This window comes from Chiroxiphia lanceolata, chromosome 7 (genome assembly GCF_009829145.1).
Source record: "Chiroxiphia lanceolata isolate bChiLan1 chromosome 7, bChiLan1.pri, whole genome shotgun sequence".
NCBI lineage: Eukaryota > Metazoa > Chordata > Aves > Passeriformes > Pipridae > Chiroxiphia > Chiroxiphia lanceolata.
Genome location: NC_045643.1, coordinates 37,761,584 through 37,784,847, shown reverse-complemented (window position 1 = coordinate 37,784,847; position 23,264 = coordinate 37,761,584). Strand labels below are relative to the sequence as shown.

The 23,264-nt window shown below is 46.1% G+C and overlaps 1 protein-coding gene across 1 annotated transcript in view; it reads right to left on the bottom strand.

Moving 5' to 3' along the window:
- The window catches only part of EPC2 (enhancer of polycomb homolog 2), a 39,226-nt gene extending 16,725 nt beyond the window's left edge, over nucleotides 1-22,501 (bottom strand). The window contains exons 1-3 of the mRNA XM_032693049.1: nucleotides 22,146-22,501; nucleotides 7,786-7,945; nucleotides 1,578-1,723 (exon numbers count right to left, since the gene is read on the bottom strand). Of these exons, the coding sequence (XP_032548940.1) occupies nucleotides 1,578-1,723; nucleotides 7,786-7,945; nucleotides 22,146-22,298 (459 nt within the window). The 5' untranslated portion in view covers nucleotides 22,299-22,501. The remainder of the gene's footprint in view (nucleotides 1-1,577; nucleotides 1,724-7,785; nucleotides 7,946-22,145) is intronic.
- Nucleotides 22,502-23,264: the final 763 nt, after the last annotated feature.

Here is a 23,264-nt window from a genome sequence, read left to right as displayed (position 1 = left end):
TCATCCATCTTTCATGAAATCTCAAAACTACAAGCACAGGATATAAATAACTTACTACAGCTTGCAGATCATGATTTAGGAACTACTTTAATCTCACTAGTTTTTCTTAAAAAAAAAAAAAGTTGCTTGGTTAGCCATTGCAGTTTAATGCTGGTTCCCCTACAAGATAATTTATTTCAGAGAATATCCTCTTAAGTGAACTTATTTCTTAATTTCTCCCCCCCCCAAAATGTTTATTTGGTGATGGAAAAGGATAATGACCATCCCTGTTTATTACAGCACAAAGCTGGTTCAGTTCTTGGGCAAGTTATTTCAGTAGGAGGTAGCTGTACACAGATAATTTAAAGATAACTTTTATTTTTATGTTCAGCTTTTTATATGGAAATTAGACTCAAAATAAATGCAAACCCCATCACTGACTAACTAGCACATTAGTTTGACATGCTCATATCATTAAACCCATTCATTAAATAAAAAGAATGGTTGTTCTGGTATGACTTCCCCAGAATTTGAAAACTATCAAGAGAACAACTTAAATTTGCACTTTTGTGACATGTCAAACTCAAATCTGAGAATAACCAGAAAAAAAAAATAAATTTCAGAAAAATAAAGATAGCTTAAGTCCAACCACTGCTATTATGTGTTAATTCCTGCCAGAGTAGAATAAAACCTTGGCAATCTACAGGAGAATTAGAAAAACACTGAACTGCTTTTAAAAGAGAAAAATATTGCTTAAAAATAATTTCAGTTTTGAAACTGAAGAGCAGCAAGAGCTGCTTTTATCTACAGAGAAAATTCTATATTCTGGTAATATTTTAATTTTGAAAAGCACCTTTCAGTTCTTAAATTTAACTTTATTATTCCAGCAATGCAAGGTGAAAGCAGCATAAGGAGGCTGAGTATCAAGTCTTGAGAAGTGCTAACCAGAGTGACTTGAACTGAAAGCCAAAACAGGGGTGTTTATATCAAAGCCCTAAGAGATCCAAATGCATGGTCAACAGGTATCATCTAAGCTATTCCCTAATTTTTTCCTTCACATACCGTTTTCTTAGCATAGTAAGAAATCTTTACCTTATTAAAGGTAAAGATTTACCTTGCTAAGGTGTAAGAAAATGACATTTTGGCCTCTTGACACACAGCACTGAACTAAATCAGGTTGAGGAATCGAGGCAGAGCTGGGGAGAAATAACTCCACCTGTTTCAAATTTGCCTTTCAGAAACTGTTCCCTCAGCTGTAGATTTTGAGTAACATCTATTCACCCCCTGATCACCACGAGCTTCCTTCCACACCACCACGGCTCAAACGAGTTGTCAGCTGCCCTCTCTAACACGCTGTGCTCAGGAATTAAAATTTAAAACCAACTCTCCCCTAGCCAGCCCCCCTAAAAGCTCCCTCCCCACCTTGTTTTTCTAAATTACTAATGCTGACAGTGTGACCATAAGACAGCAGTGGGATCTCTGTGCAGGTGCAGACTCCCACACGCTCGTGCTGGGAGTAGAACACAAAAACCAAACACCCACCCAGAACCCTCCCACCAGAATAACCCACAAAACTCAGTGGTTTCTTCCCACAATACCTGACTGGAACTGGCCTTTTCGAGCCTGTCAACCATTATTTCGAACTGCAGTGGCTTGATTTCCATCTTCCTGTTCAGCCTGTTCAGTAGGGTCTCATCCTCGGAGTCCATATCGTAATCTGGCTGCTCATTGTCCAGATTAAAGGCTGAAATCAAAATACACACGGCAAGAATTGAAATGTTTGGGAAATCACACGCTCTGGAGACACAGGAATGTGCATCAAAATTGACTGGTAAAATTCCAGGCTTGCACATCTCTGCCAGAACACTCTTTTCTTTAGGCTAAAAAGTTTGCCCATGTAACAAAGAGCACTCAGAAGTTGTCTCTGACTTCCACTATGAAGGGAATTTAAGGAGTTTAATTTTAAAGGGCTTGAAGGGGTGTCAGGAAAAACCTTTGGTTTGAAAAATTACCAGAGGCAGAGAAACTTTAATTTATCTTTGCAAAACAAAGGCAAAGATGCTTCTTAATGCTGTTATAATACAACTCCTTTAGAATAAAATTATTAACAATTCAGATGATTTTCAATCAAATTCCAGACTAGGTTAAAAGCACTTACACTGAAGTTCCAGTATCATTTCAGCTGCCCACTTTTAAGCTGTTCAACAAACCCAGAGCCTCAAAATATTTAACAGACTGAAGTCAGCTCTAGATGTAGGGCCTGACTATTCCTCCACTCTCCAAATATTGTTCCCAACTTTTCAGCAAAACTCATCTCTTTATTACAAAATGTTCTAATTATTTTCCATACTGGACAACATTTAGCATTCCTGGTCCTACTAAAAGCAGAAGGAAGTTACCATTCACATAACACAGCAGAAATGAAATTTTACAATAAATACAAACCAAGTGCATTGGACAGTGAAGAATTCTTTACAGGAAACATTAAGTGCAGCTAATAAAACCCTGAGGAGGTGACACCCCAGCTCCAACCCTCCCAATAATTCAATCAGCACGTTACAGTATCGACAACAGGGAGTGTTTGTTGAAATATATTCTATTCTTATTAGACAAACAGCACTATCTTATCTTTATGCTTTGAACTCGTGGCTACACCAAAGTGCTGACTTCACAAAACCTCTGCTACTGAGCTGAACCTTAAAACAAAAACCTGGAAGACCAGGAGCAAAAGAAAACCACTAAAAAACATCTTTTAATCAAATGACAGCATTTTCTCTCCCAGAGTCAGGTGATAAGCAGCATATTCTTCCCACACCTCAGCCCAGCCCAAGACCCCCATCTCTAACACAATGCAATAAATGAGCTAAACCTGTATTTATCTGTTTGGCTGTGCATGAAAACCCAGCCAGATGCAGACAAAAAGCAGCTCCTCACCATCTTCAGCTCAACCTGGTACCTCAGAGGAGACACTGTCCAACTGTACCAACTCTGACATCACTTGGTCAGAGTGTTCTCTGGTTTAACACACACTGTAAGAGTTTATTTGAGAATAATCTAATAGTAACAGGCTGTAACTATGAATTAAGTAGAATTATTAATATTATTAATTCAATAATACAAGTTGCATGGCAAGCTTATTTAAGACACGGTCACTGGGCACCTGACCCACAGTTCTGCAACAATTAACTGGATATTAGATTTAAACTGCAGCTCAGAACATCAGATCCTGCCTCTCCAGTGGCAGGAATCAAAAACTCGGAGAGAAAACTGACCCAGATTTTTTTTTTTAATTGTTAGTTCTGTAAAACAGCCCTAAAAACATCAGCAGGCAGGATTATGCACTTGAGAGAAGAGGGATTGTTATGGTACCTGGGTGACTGCCACACCACCCTGCTCAGGGAGCTCAACAACCAAATAGCACTGAGGTGCCTGCCAAAAATCAGTGCTGGGCTCAACAAAACCAGTTTTTATGGATCATCTTCAGCTCCTGGGAGCTTTGCTCCAGGCTCTGCTGTGGGGTCCTTTTTAAATGTGGGCTGAGGACATGACTCCACCTGGTACTGGAGTTGCAAAGCTCCTCAGAGCCCTCCCAGGCAAGTCCAGCCTTGGCAGCTCACACTTCTCTCTCTCACTCTCCTACACTTTGTAATTCCATGACCTCTTAGAACACAAACTGCCACCTTCACCAGGAAGAAAACTGCAGAAGTTTTTGCTGCCCCAAAACCATCCTACAAAACTCCTACAGCCCTCATGTGCACTGGGAAATCACATCCAAACAACTCTGCTCTAGGGAAGGGGCCGGAATTCTACAGACCCATTATCAAAATAATTCCCATTATTTTAGGAGAGCTCTCCTAAAACACAGCAGGTATCTCTACTCCAAAAACCAGGTGTTTTATTCTCAGAGATGATGTGAGAAAGCACAGAAACCCACTAAAGGCCCTGCTTGTTTGCCCTCAGACAGATGTTGGTCTTGCACCAGAAAGATGTCAACCCAACAGCAATTCCACAGTAGATAATTCAATAATCCCCTGTGTGCAAAAAGTTTCAAATGAATTTTTCTAAGCCAGAGGATCAGTGAGCAGGAGGATCCCTGTGGCAGAGAGGATGTGATGCTGCTCACCCATAAACTGTGAGCAGTCCCAGTGTGCTTGCCCTCATTCCCACAATGGGAAAAGAAAAGTCACTGAAAGGTCTTGAACCATCCACTTTCCTGAACAAAATCAGACGGGGCTCAGGTGAGAGGCAACCAGGAGACATTAAGACCAGCTAAAAAAATAGGAAAAGCCCAACTGTTCCATCAACAAGCACCTTAAAAGACCAACTACCCCCAGGAACACATCATGAGTGGTGGGAAGGTGAGATCTCCACCTCCAAGAGGGAAAACAGGTTCCTGCACTGCCAGCACCTCCAGGGACACCATGTCCACCTCAGCTGGAAGCAGGAAGGTCCCTCCCTCTCTCTGCTCAGTATTTTGACAAATAATCAAGAAGACAAGATAAAAGGTATCCAAGATGTACTTGCCAGGATCACCACACATCAAATAAATCCATTTCCTGAAACAAACCCCCCTCCTTGCTGTGAGAACAGCAGCAGCCCTTGTCACACAGCCCACTTTTCCAGCCTTGCAGCAATGCCTTCCTGTTGGCAGCGGTGTTCTCTTGCTGTTTGTCACGACTTGTAGCTATCAGTGTGACTCCCTTTCAAAGAGAGGGGGTTTACAGGGAGGCTGCAGGTTCGTGGCACTGAAGGGATGGAAGCAGCACCTGATCCCACCTGTTCCCGTGCAGACAGGATGGGCACAAAGTCTCAGCAGCCTCTGGAGGTGTAAGACCCTCAGGAAATGCACAGCTACCACTCCTCCTCCTCTGGAGTTAATCAACCCCAAGCAGGCTTGTCACAGCTCTGGACACCCATGGAAGTGTCCTCCTTCCCTGGAGCTCATCTACCACTGCTCCTCAAAACACACTTCCAGTGACATCCTTAATCATGGTTTCTTCTTTCCCCAAGTACTGAGTAACCTGTAACTGTTCCAGGAAAAGCCATTTTTCACCCTGGAGCTGTGGCTGCTCACTGGCATCAAAAGCCATCACAAGACTGGGGTGGTTTATGGGATCATCCATCACCCCCTTGTTCCTGCCTGTGCCATGGGAACAGCTGGAGCTGCAAGACCTGGTGAAGGACCAGCCCCTGTTCCAGGTGAGCTGCTCCTGGCAGTCCCACAACCAGTCTGCCAGTTTAAAGACAACCCCTGCTAACTCCTGGGAGATTCCTGTGACTGACTGATGAATCCAGCCTTCCTCCTCCAGAACATCTGCATTTCTCCACACTCCACGTTTCTACAAGGCACAGAGCCCCCTCTAGGAATGCCTAGAGCTTCTTCCAGGGACAGAGTTCCCTCCAGGAATGCCCAGGACATGCTGGTTTGCTGACTGTTGTTGCAAACCCAACCTCCCAGTTCCCACCCTCTGCCCCTCCAGCCACTCCTGACAGCAGGACCTGCCACAGGGACTTGCTTTTGTTTACTGGAGCTCCCTCAGGAACTGAGTTTATACCAACTTACACAAATGCAATTTGTTTTCCAGTTAAGTTACACTGAATTGGGTTTAGCTCAACTAAATGAACTAATTTCATTTAGCTAACTAAATTAAGGCTGTGGTTCCACACTCATTTGAAGCTGCCACAGGCACGAGTTACCACTGGAAGAAGCAGTTTCCTTACTCCCTCCCAAGCAAACCACGTTCCTTCCACTCTGCCTGTGCCAACACCAGCAATGATGCCCTGGAAACTGATAAATACAGAGGTTCACCTCACCAAAAAATAAAGAGATAAGCTTTCTGCCACAAAGTTCACCTTTTTAAAAGTGACTGGAGTTCATCCCACACAACTCACTGAAGATTGTTTTATTGTTTCCATGAGTGACACTTATTTTCTTACACCCCCTTAGCTGTAATTCCAGCAAGGTACAAGTGTTCTAACTTACCCTACATGCCAATAACTTACAATCCATCTCCATGTTACTGCACTTACAAACATTCTTGGAGAATTATTAAGCATGTTGGAATAATTAGAATAGTTCAAAGGTTTCTGCTTTACATTCAGCTCAGCTGAGCTGAGCTACTGAGGCCAACCAGGCTTAATCACAAATCACAAATCCCAGGCTTTACAAAGAAATTGGTTTTTCTCTGCTTTGAACCACTGATCTAAATAAAAGAAGGCAAAATACATTCAAATCTTGGGCTACCAGATGAACAGCAAATCATAACTTGCGAGAAATAACCACCAGTAGGGATGGATTAGAGTATGTGGCCTCTTGGCATTTGACATCAGTTTACGTAATTCCCCTGGCCAAAGTGGGTATTGTGGCTTTTTGTGCTTTTAGCATTAAAGCAGAATTCCTAAGCAGTTTATGTAGCATAAAGCTGCCTTGTATCACACCTACTCCAACCAGCATCTGTGGCAAAAATTATCTTGGAGCAGTATCTGATATTTATCTTCAGCTCAAATATCTCCTGTAATTCTGTCCAGAAAGACTGTGAGTCTCAACAAGACAAAGAACATTTTGGTGTAATACATTTAACACTTTTAGACATGTTTATTAACAGTATTCACAGTGTTTCTGGCAGTGTGCAACAAAGAACAGAATAAAACACATTCCTCAATCAGCAGCTTCACTGCAGTTAATTCACCCTGCCTTTCTTGCAGGTTTGCTTCTCCTGTTAAGGAGAGAAATAATTAATTGCCTTTACCTCATTTCTCACATCACCACTGTGGTCTCTACTGTATCACAGAGGACCCTGAGTACATTATTTCCAAAAATCTCCTATTTTGTAAATACATGGAATAAATTGGACACTTCACTGTGTTGGTGGGAAATGATGCAAGGATGCAATAATTGAATCCAAAGTTTTGCTACAAAGATAAACTCCTGGGAGGAGTCCAAGGCACAAAACAACCTCCTAAACCACATGCTGCAAAGTACAAACATGGTTTGTGTGCCAAGGAACAACTGAACTATGAGAGTGTGTCACTTGTCAGCAGAACATCAACCAAAAAAAGTGTTACATTAATCCAGTGACCACAAGTTTACATTAATTAGATCTTTTAAGACACAGGAAGCTAAACTCATACAGAATGATACTTCATTTCAGCTGTAAAATAAGCTCAGAGTTCCCTGCTTAAAGGCAATTCTTCACTTTTATCCAACCTCAGGGAAAAATAACTGTCCCCCACAGCCCAGAACAGATCCAAGCTATAGGGAACAGCTTCAACTCCAGAGCTGGCACAGCTGCCCTGACCTGTAGGAACTCTGTGAGGAGCAGCAGAATGAAGGGTGGTTTCATTATAAAAACTCTTCTGTTTTACTGATCTCCATTCATACAGAACTTTGGAGCTGACAGGAATTCCACACTTGAGCAAAACAACCTCTCTTCCACTCCCTGCATCAGTGTAAGCACTCAGGAGGCAGCCAGGCTGGTCCAGCTATTCCTTCTCAGGATTAGGAAGGAAAACAACACAAGGAGAAAGGCTGGATCAACACTCCTGGAAGCCCAACAGACAGGATAAGGCTGTACATGGACACACAGTATCAGCACAGAGCCCAAAACAAACACAGCAGGAAAACCCTCACATTCACCTGAAATCCTTCCAGAACTGGAGAAGATACCGGAATTTACATCCACAAATCCCCCTGGGATTTGTGAGTCTTAATTTTACAGCAACTTCGTGCTCAGGCTGCCTGAAGGTTACCGGAGTTAAATGAGGGGGGACAGGCAGACACAACAAGGCCAGTGTTTGGTAACTTACGCTGGATGTGAATGAACTGCTTTGGTTGTTTGAACTCTCCTTTGTACAGCCGGTTGTAGTAGTTGACATTGCTCTCGGCCTCGGGGACTGGGATAACCATGCTCTCCTTCTTTTCTCTGAAGACCTGCTGTGCTGAGATAGCCCGTTGCAAATGATGTTCCTGCGAGAGGAAAACACAAGGGTTTGTTTATTTAGGTACCGGTGGGGTGAAGTCCATACAAAGACAGTCATCCCTCCTCCTCCTGCGTTCCTGGTGTCCTACGGGACACCCAGATCTCCTCTCCCAGGGCTTCTCTCCATCATTTAGCATTCCCTGGGGTTCCTGACTGATGGGAATCCGAGGTGCAATGAGTGCAGGAGCAGAATTGCAAATGGATAAAGAGAACCCTTTGTTCAGACAACACCTTCCACCAGGCTGGGAAAAAGGCATTCGAATGACACAGAGGTAGAAAATTAGGGCTGGTAAAAGCCAAACCCACCCAAACCTCTCAGAAAGAAAACATATGCAAGATCAGGTCTTTAAAGGATTATAAAGTCAAAAGAATAGCAAATTTCATCATTCCTGTCTGCCCAGCAATCCTTACTGGCCTGTTTTCTTTAACAGTTCTCACAGAGTAACACCTTTAAAGCAGGGACTCCCTGAACAGGTATCACCTCATTTTATTCTTATGGGACAGAAATCACAAAGTTCCACAGAATCACTTGAAGTCAAATCAAGATCACAATAAATGTAGTGTTTCAGAAAGATTTTTTTCACACATAATTTTATTAGTTAATTCAGAGAAACCCATCTACTGCTACAAGTCAGAGCCAACCTGTAACTCCTCTCCTAAAGAGCTTTTCATGAATATTCATGTTAAACTTCAAACCATTACAAAACCACCTCATGCCAAGACTTCAAAAGGCTTTTGTGTGTACAGGGAAGAGGAAGAGTGGAATTCCTCAAAGGACAAGACCTTAAATCCACACAGCCCTTTGGAAAAGTTAAGCACCAAGTTTTCCATGTGTGTAAATAAAATATAAAACAAGCAAACTGCAGCATCCCAGCACATGAACTACTAGTGGAAGGAGGAGCCTGACAGGGGAATGAGACTTTCACTGTTCTTCCCCAAAATTTGAGGAGAGGGAGGATGGCACAGCAGAACATCAAGTTGAAATAGAAGCTCAGCCCTGTGCAATTTTACCCTGCCTATTCCAGGGGCTGCAGATTATCCTCTAGCCATTCCCACCCCCCTAAGTGCTGGGAAAAAAAACAAAAACAAAAGAAGGGGGGAAAAAGGGTTTGCTGGTCTATATTCTGCTCTGGCACAATTTAACACTGCAAGAGGCCAGGACTGACACCACACTCCAGTGCAGCCTGGCACCCACGGCAGTCTGGCACTCAGGCACTGTGCTACACACTTGGGAAATTCTCCCCAAACCAGGATTTCTTCCCCTGTAATTCCACAGAACCGTATTTAAAAAAAGGGTAGCGAAGGGAAACAGATCTTTGAAAACATAAACCATCCCCTCTTAAACATTAACATTTGCAGAAACCCAAATAATGCAATTTCTGCAGAGTTGGAAGGTAACAATCAGCGAGTGGAAGAGCAGCTTTGGGAATCTCCTGCAGCAGATGAGGCAACACTAAATCAATCCATCAGGTTCCCAAGGGAATGCTGTTAGAATTAAGACAAGCATGCAATCCAAGAGCTGCTGTGATCTGCTGGAGTTACTACACACTGAGTAAATCTGTCACTCCACCACTCCAGTGTGTCTTGGAGAGCTTTGCAGCGCTGACTAATTCAGCTAAAGAACATTTGTTTCATTACTGGGCTGCTTTCAGCTGATGTCCCCAGAGCTGCCTTCCAACAGTCAACACCACAGAGCTGCTGTTTTCCATGTCCATGTCCTGAAAACCTCCAGTTTCCCCAGTAACCTGTTCCCATGATGTACTAACTCCTCTTTGCCAGAAGCACCACGGGCAGTTCCCTCTCCTTCACAGCCAGAGCTTTCAGCCACTCTGGCAACCCACTGACAGATTTAGGGTTCCTCAATAACTCTGAGAAGTTTTGGGACAGCAGAGTAAGAGGGAAGAGCGTTATAAAATAAGGTAAATAAGGTTCAACTTTCAGAAAAAGCAGTGAAAGACACAGAAACCAAAACTCAAAACACCTTCTGGCTCCACAGCCCGATGAGTAATTCAGATTTTCTCAGTTGTTGTAGCACTGTAGTAAGAACACAAAGAGCTCCCAAGGCAAATGTGACAATAGGTGTTAGTACTGGCTTTACTATAAAAAGCTTTCAAGCATAACACAGCTTTCAAACAGAAATTCCAGCTTTCAGCAGTGCTGCTGTCACTGCTCAAACAGCACAGCTCCAAAAGAGGCAGATAAACTATGTCAATTTTAAAATTTGGGGAAAGCCCTCAAATCTTTGTGCTGAAGGTGAAGTTAAAGAAAATATAAATTTTAACTCCTGAAACAATTCTGTTTAAACCCAGAAGATTTTTCTATGGAAGTCCATCTACTTAAATGGCTTTATTAACATTACAAAATGTTTTCACAGGCAGATTTATTCCCTGCTATACCAATACACCTTTTGGTCCAGTTTCCATCTTTTCTCGTGGTTTGGAAATACAAATCATATTTTAAACTTGTACTTTGCTGTGCAGTAGGGCAGCTCCAGAGGTCTCACACGAAATAAAGGAGCTTCAGAGGAACCAGTGCTGACAGCAAACAGAATGTGCTGCCATGGGGATAAAAAGGAGCACCTGTCAAAGAGTTATCGCCCACTAATTCCTTGAAAAGCACATCCAGACCTTTCTCATTAGTTTGACCAAAAGATTCCAAACAAACACAGCTCAGACTGGACTACTGCTTCAAAACAGCATTAGAAATATCTAAATGTTTAGTGTAGGTAATGCTGCTGCTTTAGCATATTTATATATTAAACCAGGGTGTTCTCCGAGGGAAAGCTCCATCCCAAAGCTCTCTCCCAACACTCTGGGCACAGCTCCCTCCCTGAGAGCCCTTCACAGCAAATCCCTCCATGCCAGCCTGTTTTCCTTGGGGCAGCCAGGCTGTCCTGCCTGCAGGGATCATTCCCTATGGAGAGGCAGCAGAGCAGCTGCTCCCAGCAGGTTCACACCTCCACCTCCCAGCTCAGGCACCAGAGACCTGACAGACTCACCACAGGGCTGGCAGGGAGTCACTCCAGCTTTAGTCCACAATATCCACAGCTCTGGGATGCTGCAATCCTCCCTTCCAGTTTTCTTCAGAGGGAAAACAACAACAACAAATCCTACAACAGTGGTACCTAAAAAGACTCAGCTTTTAGAACCAGGCTTAAAATCCAGCTCAGGGCAAGGTACTTTCCCTGCCATGTCCTTTCATCCCTGAACACCACGGATTTCGTGTTCTTCCTGAACTTTCTCTCTGGGAGTTTCTTCACTAAAACAAAAAGTCCAGCAACGGTAATAAATCAAAGCTTAACAAAAATAATATCTAGGACCTTTTAAGGGAAACAGGGATCAATACTGAATATTATTTTTACCCATTAGAACTCTATTTATCAGTATTACAGAATCCCAGATGGTTTGGGTTGGAAGGGACCTTGAGGATCATCTCATTCCAAACTCACTAGAACTGCTTCCTTTTATTCCACTGCTATTCCAGAGCACTTAGATCCTATGGACCAGTTTGGTTTTTCTTTAATCTTTAAGTTCCCTGTTGCCACCCCCAAGTCCTCTCTTAGAAACAGAGATCATGGTGCTTTAAATAACTGTGCCAGATTTTGGGATGAGCCTGGCTGGAGATGCCCAGGGCTGAGCACCATCCTCACACTGCAAAGCTGATCTGCCTTAGTCACCCAACTCCAGTGAGCAATTCCATACTGGATACAGACCCCTAAAAGACAAACCTTTAGGATTAAATGGACCTGTTCCCTTCTTCACTCCTCAAAACTACACCATACAAGGGATGCTACAGCTCCTTAGAAAGTTATTTCACCACCTTCACTTGGCTTTAACTCCATGCAAGCACAATGGAAAAGTGAATTTATCAACAGCTTTACCTACCCAAAATAAGCCATTTCCAGGCCAAGTCAGCCTTCCAACACACCTGCATCAAGACCAGAATCAAAGCAAAGCAAAATGTACTAAAGACTATTTGCTTAACATCGTATTCAAATTAGGAAATATAAATCATCTGACATTTTTATATTTAATGCAGAGATCCAGAGACAAAAAGCAGAGTATTTGGGTTGGAAATGTGCAGACTCATCTTGCAGAGCTCTCAGGCACAGCGAGTAACACCTCCTGACAACACTTTGGGAGGGAAGTGTCAGGAAGCTCCAAAGCTAATTTGGTCAGAAGCCTCTTCCCCCCCTTGGAAGCCTCAGCCCCATCTATTCCCTCTCTGCACACACACTTTTTTTATATAAAAGATACTCAAGAGAAAAAGTGGCAACTCAAGCCCCAATTTTTGCTTTCTTCTGCAGTTAACCCCTCCAATCCCACACAATCCCTCAGCCTTGTTTTCCTTTCTTTCCCCTCTCTCTGCCCCGGGGATGGAAAACAGTCGATGGAAATAAGGACACATATTTAGAGCAGGAAACCTCTGCTTCCTGTGGTCTGTGCACCACGAAAATGTCCACCCCTGAGGGCTGAAACACATTTCATTTCCAATTTATTTTGAAACACAAGTATTTCAGTGACTGGCAAAGTTGATAATACATATTCTCCTGCTGATCCAACGGAGAATTAATCTAATCAGGAATCAGAGCTGTCTCCTCTTGCACAGGGTGTCCCCTTAAAAGGCTCTATTAGTTATCAATTAATTCAGGGCAAACCATAAAAATCCATATATTGAGCTGCAACCAATGCACCCAAACCACTTATAGGACAAACTCCTCCCAGCTTCCCTGAGGAGCTTCCAACTCTCAGTGGAAGGAAGCTGAAGAAAAACCACAAGAAGCACAGGGCACACAAGTGGAAAGGGCTCATGGAACAACTTTTGGCCATATCAGGGTTTTCCACCATGATACCCCCCACCCCTTTAAAATAAAAAACAAAAACATAATCACAAGAACCACCTGCCACACTCCTGCCTTCCAGAGTGGTGAATTCTGACTCCAGGCCAAAAAATGGACTAAGGGGGGATGCTGTTACTGACTCAGTGAGGGCAGGCAGGGAAAAGTGAATCAAATTGTCCCACTCCATCCTAAAAATTCCCAACAAGTCCCTGGAATGGGTGAGATTGGTATTATTTAGCTACTCTAAAGTACTTTTATTATTTCAGAAGTGAGTGAATTAATATGTCAACAGAAAAAAAAATCAACAAAGTAAGGGGGAATGGTTTTAAAGTGAAAGAAAGAAGGTTTGGATTAGGTATTGGGAAGGAATTCTTCCCTGGGAGGCCCTGGCCCAGGTTGCCCAGAGAAGCTGTGGCTGCCCCTGGATCCCTGGAAGTGTCCAAGGCCAGGTTGGAGCAACCTGGGCTGGTGGAAGGTGTCCCTGCCCATGGCAAGGGTGGGACTGGATGGGCTTTAATGACTCTTCCAAGCCAAACCATTCCACGATTCAATGACTTTTCCATCACTTTCTTCCCTTTCCCAATTACTAAACAACTGCAACTTCCCAAAGCAGTGCCAGTGCAACTGGAAAACCCAAGCCAAGCCATTCTGGGCCTACTTTACATACCAATGAGCTGATTACAGACCCATCACCTCGGTGTCATCTCAGCGTTTGAGCTGATGGGGCTCAAACTGCCCTGGAGGAGCTCGGGGTCCAGATAAGACAGGTCTGCATAGGAGATGTGTATCTAAATGAGTTAAAATCCACTCTGGACCCAAACAATTCCCAGGAATGCCTTCCTCTCCCCTCTGGCAGTCGGCCTAAAGCCATTTAAGCACTTTAAAGTAATCTGGGAAATAAGAGTGGAAATTAGAGGCACTGGTGAAGGTACAGGGGCAGGGAGATGAGCACAGATCACAACCATTTCCTTCAGTCACCCCTGAGCACCAAACCAAAACCAAATCCCCTCCATAACTGTAATTCACAAAAAGGAAACAATGCCATCTCAATCACCCCACAAAACAACTGTGAGACATCCCAAATATCACCCTGAGTGGGACAGCAGTAATGTATGAGAAGATGAGCAATTTCTGATCCCTATAAATAGTGATTTTTCACTATTGATGAACATATTGAAACAAAACTGTTGCTGTCTGTGAACTGTCAAAACCCCCACACCAACCAGAACACTGTATTTTAAAGCTACATTTAATTGCACAAGTTCCCAGTCAACAAAAACACGAATATAAACTAATTATTAAAAATAAAATTGCTGTTGTAACAACGAAGGAAACCGAATTATTAAAAAAATCCTTTTGGAAAAGCTGCTTCTGGTAGCTTATGAGTAATGTATGTTTATTGAGAAGGGAGATCTGGCTTTCCCCTGTATTAAACACAATCTCAAACACAGACTCTGAATTCAGTTTATTCCTGGCTCCACACATCCAAACCTCCATGTGACCGTGAGTCACAAAACTCCCTCGGAGACGAGGGAGGAAGAATCACCAGGAGGGAAAACTGGAAAGTGTCCAGCAGGAGCTGGGACAGGTGATCAGGGCACCTCTCCCTCCGTGCATTTAACCCCGGATTACGTGGAACATTTTCCTTCCAGGAGCAACATCCAAAGTTGTAAATGATTTAAGGCACACACACACCCCCCAACAGCAGGGGATTTGTGTTTTAGAGATTTTAAACAAATGGTGTTTCATCACTGAATGACGAAACCTGGAGGGCTGAAGATCTGGCAAATCACACAGAAATCCACTCTATTATAATTTTTAAAAAAATAAGATACCAGATTGGCTCTAAAGTTTGGACAACTTAGGAGAAGGTTCCAAAAATTAAAACACATATAGAAAAATTAAAATTATTAAAAATCAACTACAAAATTCCACTTTAAATTAAACACCTTTAACTGAAAAAAACATATATATTATTACTTTTTGAACTAATGTCTCTGTCCCTTATCCAGTCACTGGATCCCAGTTTATATCCAAGCCTGGCACAAGGAACCACAATTACCAGGATGCTTCAAAGCAGGCAGAGTTTTTGTTAAGCAGCTCCCACCGGTCAAAGACACACGAAGTGTGAGGTGCAGCCAGAAAAGCGGCCCAAAGCTGAGACAAACAAATCAGAAATTCCAATGTAAACACGAGGAAAGAGCCGGGCAGAAGGGGGAGGAAGCGTTTCTGCATCAACTGCTTCGGGTGTCCCGGGGGATGGGATGAGACAGGAATTTACTGATATGGAAAACTGAGGGGAAAATGGCATTTAGTGAACTGGGAACAGCCTCACAAGTCAAGCTGAGCACATCTTCACCCGGAGGTGACAGAAAAACACACCTGACAGACAACAATCCTGCCACAGTGGACGCTGGGAGTGCTGAGCATCCAAAACTGAGACCAGAGGATTAATTAGGTTTTTATGGGTGTAAATTTATTAATCACAATCAGAATTGCACCAAAGTCAATTAGGGACACAATTAGAACCCAGATTTAGTTTTTTCCTGCTTCCTCATATTTAGAGTATTTCTTGTATGAACATGGTCAGTATTTCAACCCAACACCTTCAGTGTTAATAATAATTACATAGTGATTATTTATACAAACAAGTAGGAATTTGCAAACTGAATTAAAAAATCAAATCTTTTAAGTAGTATATTCCCAAATACTTTATTTTCTTCAACCAATGAAATCAAATATAAAATTATGACACTCTATACCGATGTTACTTTCAGTTTCATAACATTATGTTCTCTATTTCTTACACCTTTTCATATTCTGGTCCAGTTCTTCTCTACTTGTTACAGAAATTTCAGTTCTACAATTGATCTTCACCACCAGTGGCTTTTGGGACACCCAAGGTTTATGTAAATATTAAATGTGTTAGAATGATAAATATATTAAGGCACGTAACTGTTCACAAGTATAAACAAAGTTTATTAACCTTGCTGGCAAAATAAATCACAAATAACCTTTTGAACATCCAGCACCAGCCAAAATGATCTTTCTTAGGAAAAATAATTAAAAACAGGGGTTACTGTAAGCAGATTTAACGTCTGTTGATGTGAATTATTCGAACATTTCTCCTGGTTTCAGTCAAAACAGAAATCGTACCAATTTCTGCTGCTCAGTTTGGCCAAGCAGGAGCAACATCCAAGGGAACTTGAGGTATTTCTTCTTTAATTTCGAGGAAAAGGAACAACTGCTCCCTGCGTTTGAGGTATCCCAGAGCTGAGCCAAACAGGGCAGAAGGGCAGATTCCAAAGTGCTCCCCTAAGCTTTTGTCGTGGAATGACACCTCATCCCAGGAAACCTCCCTACAAGGGAAAGTTCCTGCATAATGACCCGAGGTGTGACTCGATTAATTAACAGCGGGCACATCCCATTGTGCTCCTGCAGGGACTCGGAGGAGTCGGGACACATCTCCCAGCCCGACTGACCCCGAGCAGCCTCTGACCCGCAGCAAAAACGCCCCTTTATCTAAATTAGGATTGCGGTGTTAAGATAGGGCTGAACCCGTCTAACCTCAGGATGACACCAAAGCTTTCCAACCATTCCCACGCGCTCCTGGCGAAAGCACGGGATGATCCACAGCCCCACAACGGGCTTTGACCCCCCACTTTATGGCTCAGACCCCAAAAAGCAGAACGTCCCTGCTGCTGCTGCAGCTCAAAAGCACCTCGGAGATCAGCGACATTTGTCCCGGGCTAAGCCGCTGCTCCCGAGCAGTTGTTGCAGGTTTGCTGATAGGTGTTAATGTGATAAACCCTAATAAACTGCCCGGGAGATGGGAGATTTAAGAAGCAAATCTTCGGACCGTTTAGCTTCAGCCACAACAAATTAAAGCCAAAGCTCCTCGGTTCAACAGCTCGGCGGTGCTCGGTGCTAATCCTGACACACCGTCATCCGAAAGGATGTTAAAGTACCGGCCCCGGACTGGGAGGAAGTTTGTGTTTGCCACAAAAATACGCTGCGGGTGAAAGCACCGAGGATCGGGGCTGAAAACTGAAATAACGTGTCGAAATGTGCACTTGGAGAGGACCATCACTGCTCAGCACAACGGGTCTCAAAGGGACAGAGGAAAATACAGGACCTGAAGGCAGGGAAAGGGATCTCAAATAAAACTGAAGTTCAGAATTCCGTGAGCAGAGGTCACAACCCTCTCCCCGCTGCCAAATGTACTCCAGTAATCCCAGCAGCCTCCAAACACACCCAAAGTGAGTAAATAAATACAGGGGCTGAACCCAAACTGAGAAACAACCTGGAAAACTGCACTTCCCCAACACATAAGCCAGTTGATTCTAATAAAAACAAACAAACAACTAAACATTCCTTTCCTAAGCAAAGTCTGCTGTCTCGATTTCACCTGGTTTTGCATGGAAATAAATCTTCTGAGTTTCTTACTTAGATTTCCGTGAAGCCTTTCTGAGGGATTTCTGTCTTACAGAACATTTGCATGGGTTTGAAGCACAGTTATCCTCTGCTGACCTTCTGTTTTACACCCCGGTGTCCGGGCTGCTGCTTTGTTCTTGTTGGTAAGGAACTGTGAGAGTGCACAGCCCCCACACAAACATCCCGTTAAGAGCAGGTTCTGTCCACATGGGGAGTCATTTAGGTATTTATTTATGTTTTTAAACCTAAACCCAACCGCATCAGGCAGTACCAGGACAGTAGTTTTGATCAGCAGCTTAAATAAGTCCTCCCACACCTGATACCTCCCACCTTGGAGATACTCCGGACACAGCCTTGGGCAACAGGCTCTTGGTGGCCCTGCCTGAGGAGGAGGTGGCCAAGGCGACCTCCAGGGTCCCCTCCAACCTCACCCCTCCTGTGTGACCTTGTAATACTTGGCTACATTTATTTAAGTGCCTTCCTACAAGTCGTGGCTGTTGACAACACAACAAACAACAGAACTTCACGTCTCTCTCCAAGAGAAAACTATCTGGTCTTATAAACAGAAATCACAAAAAAATAAATGTTTAAGCATAAAAGGACGTTCCAAAGAAAAGTGAATGTAGGAGTAGGTCATAATAACCTTTTTTTTTTAAATATCAAATAAGCACTGCCATTATATTAATGATCTTCTGTGTGTGTGTGCACATATATTTCAAAGTCCTCCTGACTGAGCTTTCCTAGTTCACTGCATAAAAAGCAAATATTCATCATGGATATTTTTGTTTATACAGTTTGCCAAACAAGAAAAGTATGCCTCGTGCAAAGCTAAAAGCTCCCTGCTTCGAAAGGACAACGAATATGCTGCTTCAGGAGCACCACCAGCTCCAGGATGCCTCAAAGCCAGAGGATGAACATTTTATGTTTCCAGTGTTAGAGCAGAAACTGAACGAACCAAGGGGTGGAGAGGGAGCAAACTGAGGGGAAAGCAAGAAAAAAAATGCAAGTTAACTGATTCCAGCCTGTCAAAATAATCAGAATTGAATGTTATATTTAATGGTCAGAGACAGATCATCCCGAGGTGATCACTAAGAAAGTCCCCTCTCACTGGAACTGTCAAAATTTTAGAAGCATCGAATCACGTCCTTAACTTGCAATTCAGGCACTTTCCCCTCTCTAAGTTAATGCCAAACTGTAAGTGAATGGATGCTCAAACAGGGATTGGGAGGAAGGTTCAGACAGCTCTGCCCAGGCAATCCCGGGATCATCCATTCCCACCACACTTTCAGCTTCTCCCAACCCGGGAAAATTCATTTCCCAGCGCCTTCAGCCTGGATTTGCCTCATTACTAAACATCATTTTCCCCCCCACACAATGTGCAACTCAGCAATCTCCAGTAATATGTACTCAAATAAAAAACATGTGATAAGAAACAAAACCAGGGTTTATCTATTCTGCAATTTCCACCCCTCTTCTCACCAAAACAATTCATTAGCATTAGGAAACACAACTCTTACTCATCAGAAAAACCAACCCCAAGTGTTCCTGCTCAGTGTCTGAAGCTCACAAAAGGGCATTTTCCTGCTTCTGTTTAACAGTGATCCCTGCCTCACCTGAGTTTAAAAACAAACCCACGCAATTCTCTTCCCCGGGTCTCATTTGGAGTAAATTATAAACACTGGGAGTATAAACACGCCGCAGAAGAGAAACCTAATTCTTTCCCAGCTGGAATCCCTGGGTGAGAGAAATGAGCTGTTCGTTTGTGAAACGCTGCAAGTGGGTATAAATCTCTCAGATGCTTATACAGAAATAGTTCCAGAATATTCATCACGAATAAATGCATCAAAATCTGCACCTCTGTATAGGAAAAAAAGATCAATCACAAACTAATTAAAGCACGTGCCTGTCCTAGTGAAACTTGGTTGTAAAGGACAGGCATGTTGCTCTGAACCATTTGAAATCCTGCAAATGTGTAAATCATCATTATTTCCAGTGGAACAGAGCCCAGAAGGTGCTGTGTGACCCCATAGCACAGTGTGTCATAGGACCTGTGTGATTCCACCCAGCAAGTGTAAAACAGCAGCTACCCCTGAGGGTTCAAACACCTTTCACGAGATGCACCCCAGCAAAAACCTGAGCTAGAAAAAGGCCCTGAGACACTCGAGCAACTGAGATGTCAGAAGTGAGGATGTAGAGACCCCTCCCCCCCTGAAAAGTCCCTTTCAAAATACATCAAACTGCTCACAGCAGTATGTGCTGTGAATCAAAGCTGTTTAGGTATTTCTCCAATATTTAATTTACTGTCATCTACAACAGCCTTGCCTAGGAGGGCTTTATATATCACTGCCCCCCAAAAAAACTACATTAAAGAATTATCTCTGCAACGCCGGAATAAGGGCAATCCCATGACTGAAACCATCACTCCATGGCAATAATCTGAATAATCTATGAATAGTAGAATTTATAATCTTGCCTGGCTGATGCATCAAGCACTGTGCTTATGCATTGCTTCCATCGTTTCATTTTGGAACTATTACATAATATATCAAATAGAGCCACATGTCAGTGCAGAGGAAACAAACCTCACTCTGACAGAAAAGCAATTTTTTAGGACAACACTTCTTCGGTTTTACTGAAGTCTAAATCTAATCTCCTCAGTTATTTAAGCAGCCCACAAGCAGCTGGTTTGCCTGAACTCTCACAGCAATTTTCCTCTGACAGGTTTAAAAGAAAACACGATTTATCAAAATAACAATAAGACTTAAAAATTCACGTAGATACTAAATGCAAACACAGCACTGCAAGGCAGACCTTCAAGACTGAGAAAACCAAATTAGTCTCCAATATTGCTTCATTAGTACCACAACGCTGTTCCTTTTAACTCCAATCCCAGATTCTAGCAGAGTTACTCTTTGGGAATTACTGGAAGCTTTGATCACAGTGTATTAGACACAGTAAACAGGAAAAGAAAACAAAACTCCACGACGATAAAACAGATTGCTTTTAGCATCACCAGTCAGGTGAGTAAAACCAAGGAGGGAAGCACGGAGCCTCCTCTGACAGCTGTAACCTCGGAAAAGCCAATCCACAGGCACAGAGGTTTGGCTGAGGCGGAGACACGGATTCATTGAGGAAATTCGGGAGGGTGCCTTTACTATCGGCTCTGCCTGCAAGTACAGACACATCAGGCGACAGCCTCTGAGCTTATACAACCCCGAGGAGCACCAAATAAACCTCGTTCGGACAGAAAAGATGTTCAGAGAGCCAGCGCATTGGGAGGACACCGGAAAGCAAAGCAAGCGTTTTCAAAGCTGTCCTACCGCTCACCAGAAACCCCGGAAACTCACGTTTACTTAACTGCACAAAAGCTTTTCCCTCCCATAACACTACGGGAAGAACACACATCACACATCGAACCTGAACACGCGCCGGCTGACTCCGAAATAACACTTAAAGGTCCAGCACTTCACGAGAAGGGTCCAGCTGACGCCTCTGACACGCCACGCACAGCGAGCAGCACAAAACATCGCTGTTAAATAACTCCGGGGGTGGCTACAAGCGCGGAGACATTGCCTCACACAGGGAGCCAAAGCTGCCGTGTCCTCCAGCCCCACACGTGCAGTGTGTGTGTGCCGGGCTGTCCATTCCAGCCTGATATGTGCACAGTGTGTGAGTGCCCGGCTGTCCCCTCCATCCCCTGACCAGTCACACTGTGTGAGTGCCGGGCTGTCCCCTCCATCCCCTGACCAGTCACGGTGTGTGAGTGCCGGGCTGTCCCCTCCATCCCCTGACCAGTCACGGTGTGTGAGTGCCGGGCTGTCCCCTCCATCCCCTGACCAGTCACGGTGTGTGAGTGCCGGGCTGTCCCCTCCATCCCCTGACCAGTCACAGTGTGTGTGTGCCCGGCTGTCCCCTCCATCCCCTGACCAGTCACACTGTGTGTGTGCCCGGCTGTTCCCTCCATCCCCTGACCAGCCGCAGCGTTTTTCCAAGCGCAGGGACTGACAGCCCAACACGCCGCGCTGCACGGCCGCCGGGCTCGGCTGGAGGATTGGGACACATCCCGCTGTCCCTCCGACAGGGAGACGCCGGCAGGGATCCGCTCGCTCCCCGTGCGGTGCCACAGCAGAGCACGCTGCTCCCAGCAGCTCCTCGCCGCCGCCACCTTCCCAGCCCGAGCGAGTTGACAGCCACTCACAGCAGGATCGGCCGGCAGTAGTATCAGCGTTAGTCCACCACGCCACAAGCGCTCGGACCTGCTCCGGCACCGCGAGCCGCTCCGACACCCAGAGCTGCTCCGACAGCCCGCAGCCCAAGCGGCTCCGACAGCCCGAGCCCCTCCACCGCTCCGGCACCTCGGGCTGTTCCGGCACCCGCGCACCCCGAGCCGGCACCTCCGAGCAGCGGCTCCGGCACCTCCGGCACCCCGAGCCGCTGTGCCGCCCCGACTCCCCGAAGTGACACCCCGAACCGACAGACACCCCGAGCCGCCCCGGCACTCCGCGCCCGCTCCAGCACCCCGAGCTGTCCCGGCACCTCAGCTCCCTGCTCCGGCACCCCGCTCTGCAGCTCCGCCGCTCCGGCATCCCGAGCCGCTCGGGCACAACACCGCCGCGCCGCCCCGCAGCTCCGACCCCCGCAGTGCCGGCCGTGCCCCGGCGCTGTCCCGCGCCGCCGCTCTCCCGTGTGACGGCTCGCCCCGCTGCGGCGGCCGGGACGCGCACAGAAGATGGCGGCCGGCGGCGCGGGCCCCGCTCGCGGCGCGGAGCGCGGCCGAGGCTGCGCCGTTTGCGCAGCGCCCCGCGCGCGGCGCGGCGGGCCGGGCGTAGCGCGCTTGGTGAATACGGGCCGGCGGCGCCCGCGCGGGGGGTGCCTGTAAACAATGGTGCCCCCCCTGCGCCGCGCTCCCTTACCGATTCCTCCTCCTTCTCCATCCCCGTGGGCATCTGCGGCACGGCCCGGTTGATGGAGACGCAGTCGTTGAGGTCGGGCATGTCCTTGCCGCGGTAGATGGGCAGCGGTTTGGCGGCGTCTAGCGCCCGGGCGCGGAAGGAGAGTTTGCTCATTGTCTCCCCCTCACAATAACACCCCGGGGCCGGGCGGGCGGGGGGGGGGGGGGCCTTCAGTGCGGCCTCGCCGCCGCCTCCCAGCCGCTCCCGCGCCGCGCCCGCGCCACCATGGAGGGTCCCGCCGCCCCGGCGCAGCTCCCGGCGGGGCCGCCCGTAGCTCGCCGCGCACGCCCCGCAGCCCTAGATCCGCGCCGGGCTCGCTCGGTCCGCTCCCTGCGCCATGGCAAACATGGCGGACATTAACCACGGCCGCCAGCCGTCCCGGCAGCCCGCGCGGCGGGAGCGGCGCTGCGCGCGCAGCCGAGGGCGGGAGGCTGAGGGAGCCTCGGGGAGCCTGAGGGGGGCGGCGGGACCGGGAGCGAGGGGAGAGCGGAGTGTCCGAACGGTGTCCCGAAACTGTCACCGCCGGGTCCCCACGGTGTCCCGGGAGTGCCACCGCTGGGTCTGCACAGTGTCCGCACAGCATCGCCGCTGTCTCCTCACAGAGTCCCCACAGTGTCTCCACGGTGTCCCTGCCGTATCCCTACAGTGTCCCCACGGTGTCCCCACATCGTCCCCACTGTCTCCCCACAGTGTCCCCACAGTTTCTCCACCATGTCCACGCCGTGTCCCCACACTGTCCCCACAATATCCCCACAGTATCCCCTCTGCATCCCCATAGTGTCCCCGCAGTGTCCCCGCTGTCGCCCCACACTGTCCCCAAAGCGTCCACACAATGTCCCTACAGTGTCCCTATAGGGTCCCTGCCGTGTCCCTACAGTATCCTCTCCATGTCCCCACAGTGTCCCCATAGTACCTGTACAGCATCCCCACTGTGTCCCCACACTGTCCCCAGAGTCTCTGCAGTGTCTCCGCAGTATCCCCACAGTATTCTCTCCATGTCCCCACAGTGTCCCTGCTGTCTCCCTGCTGTGTCTCCACATTGTCCACACAGTGCCTTCATGGTGTCCATGCCATGTCCCA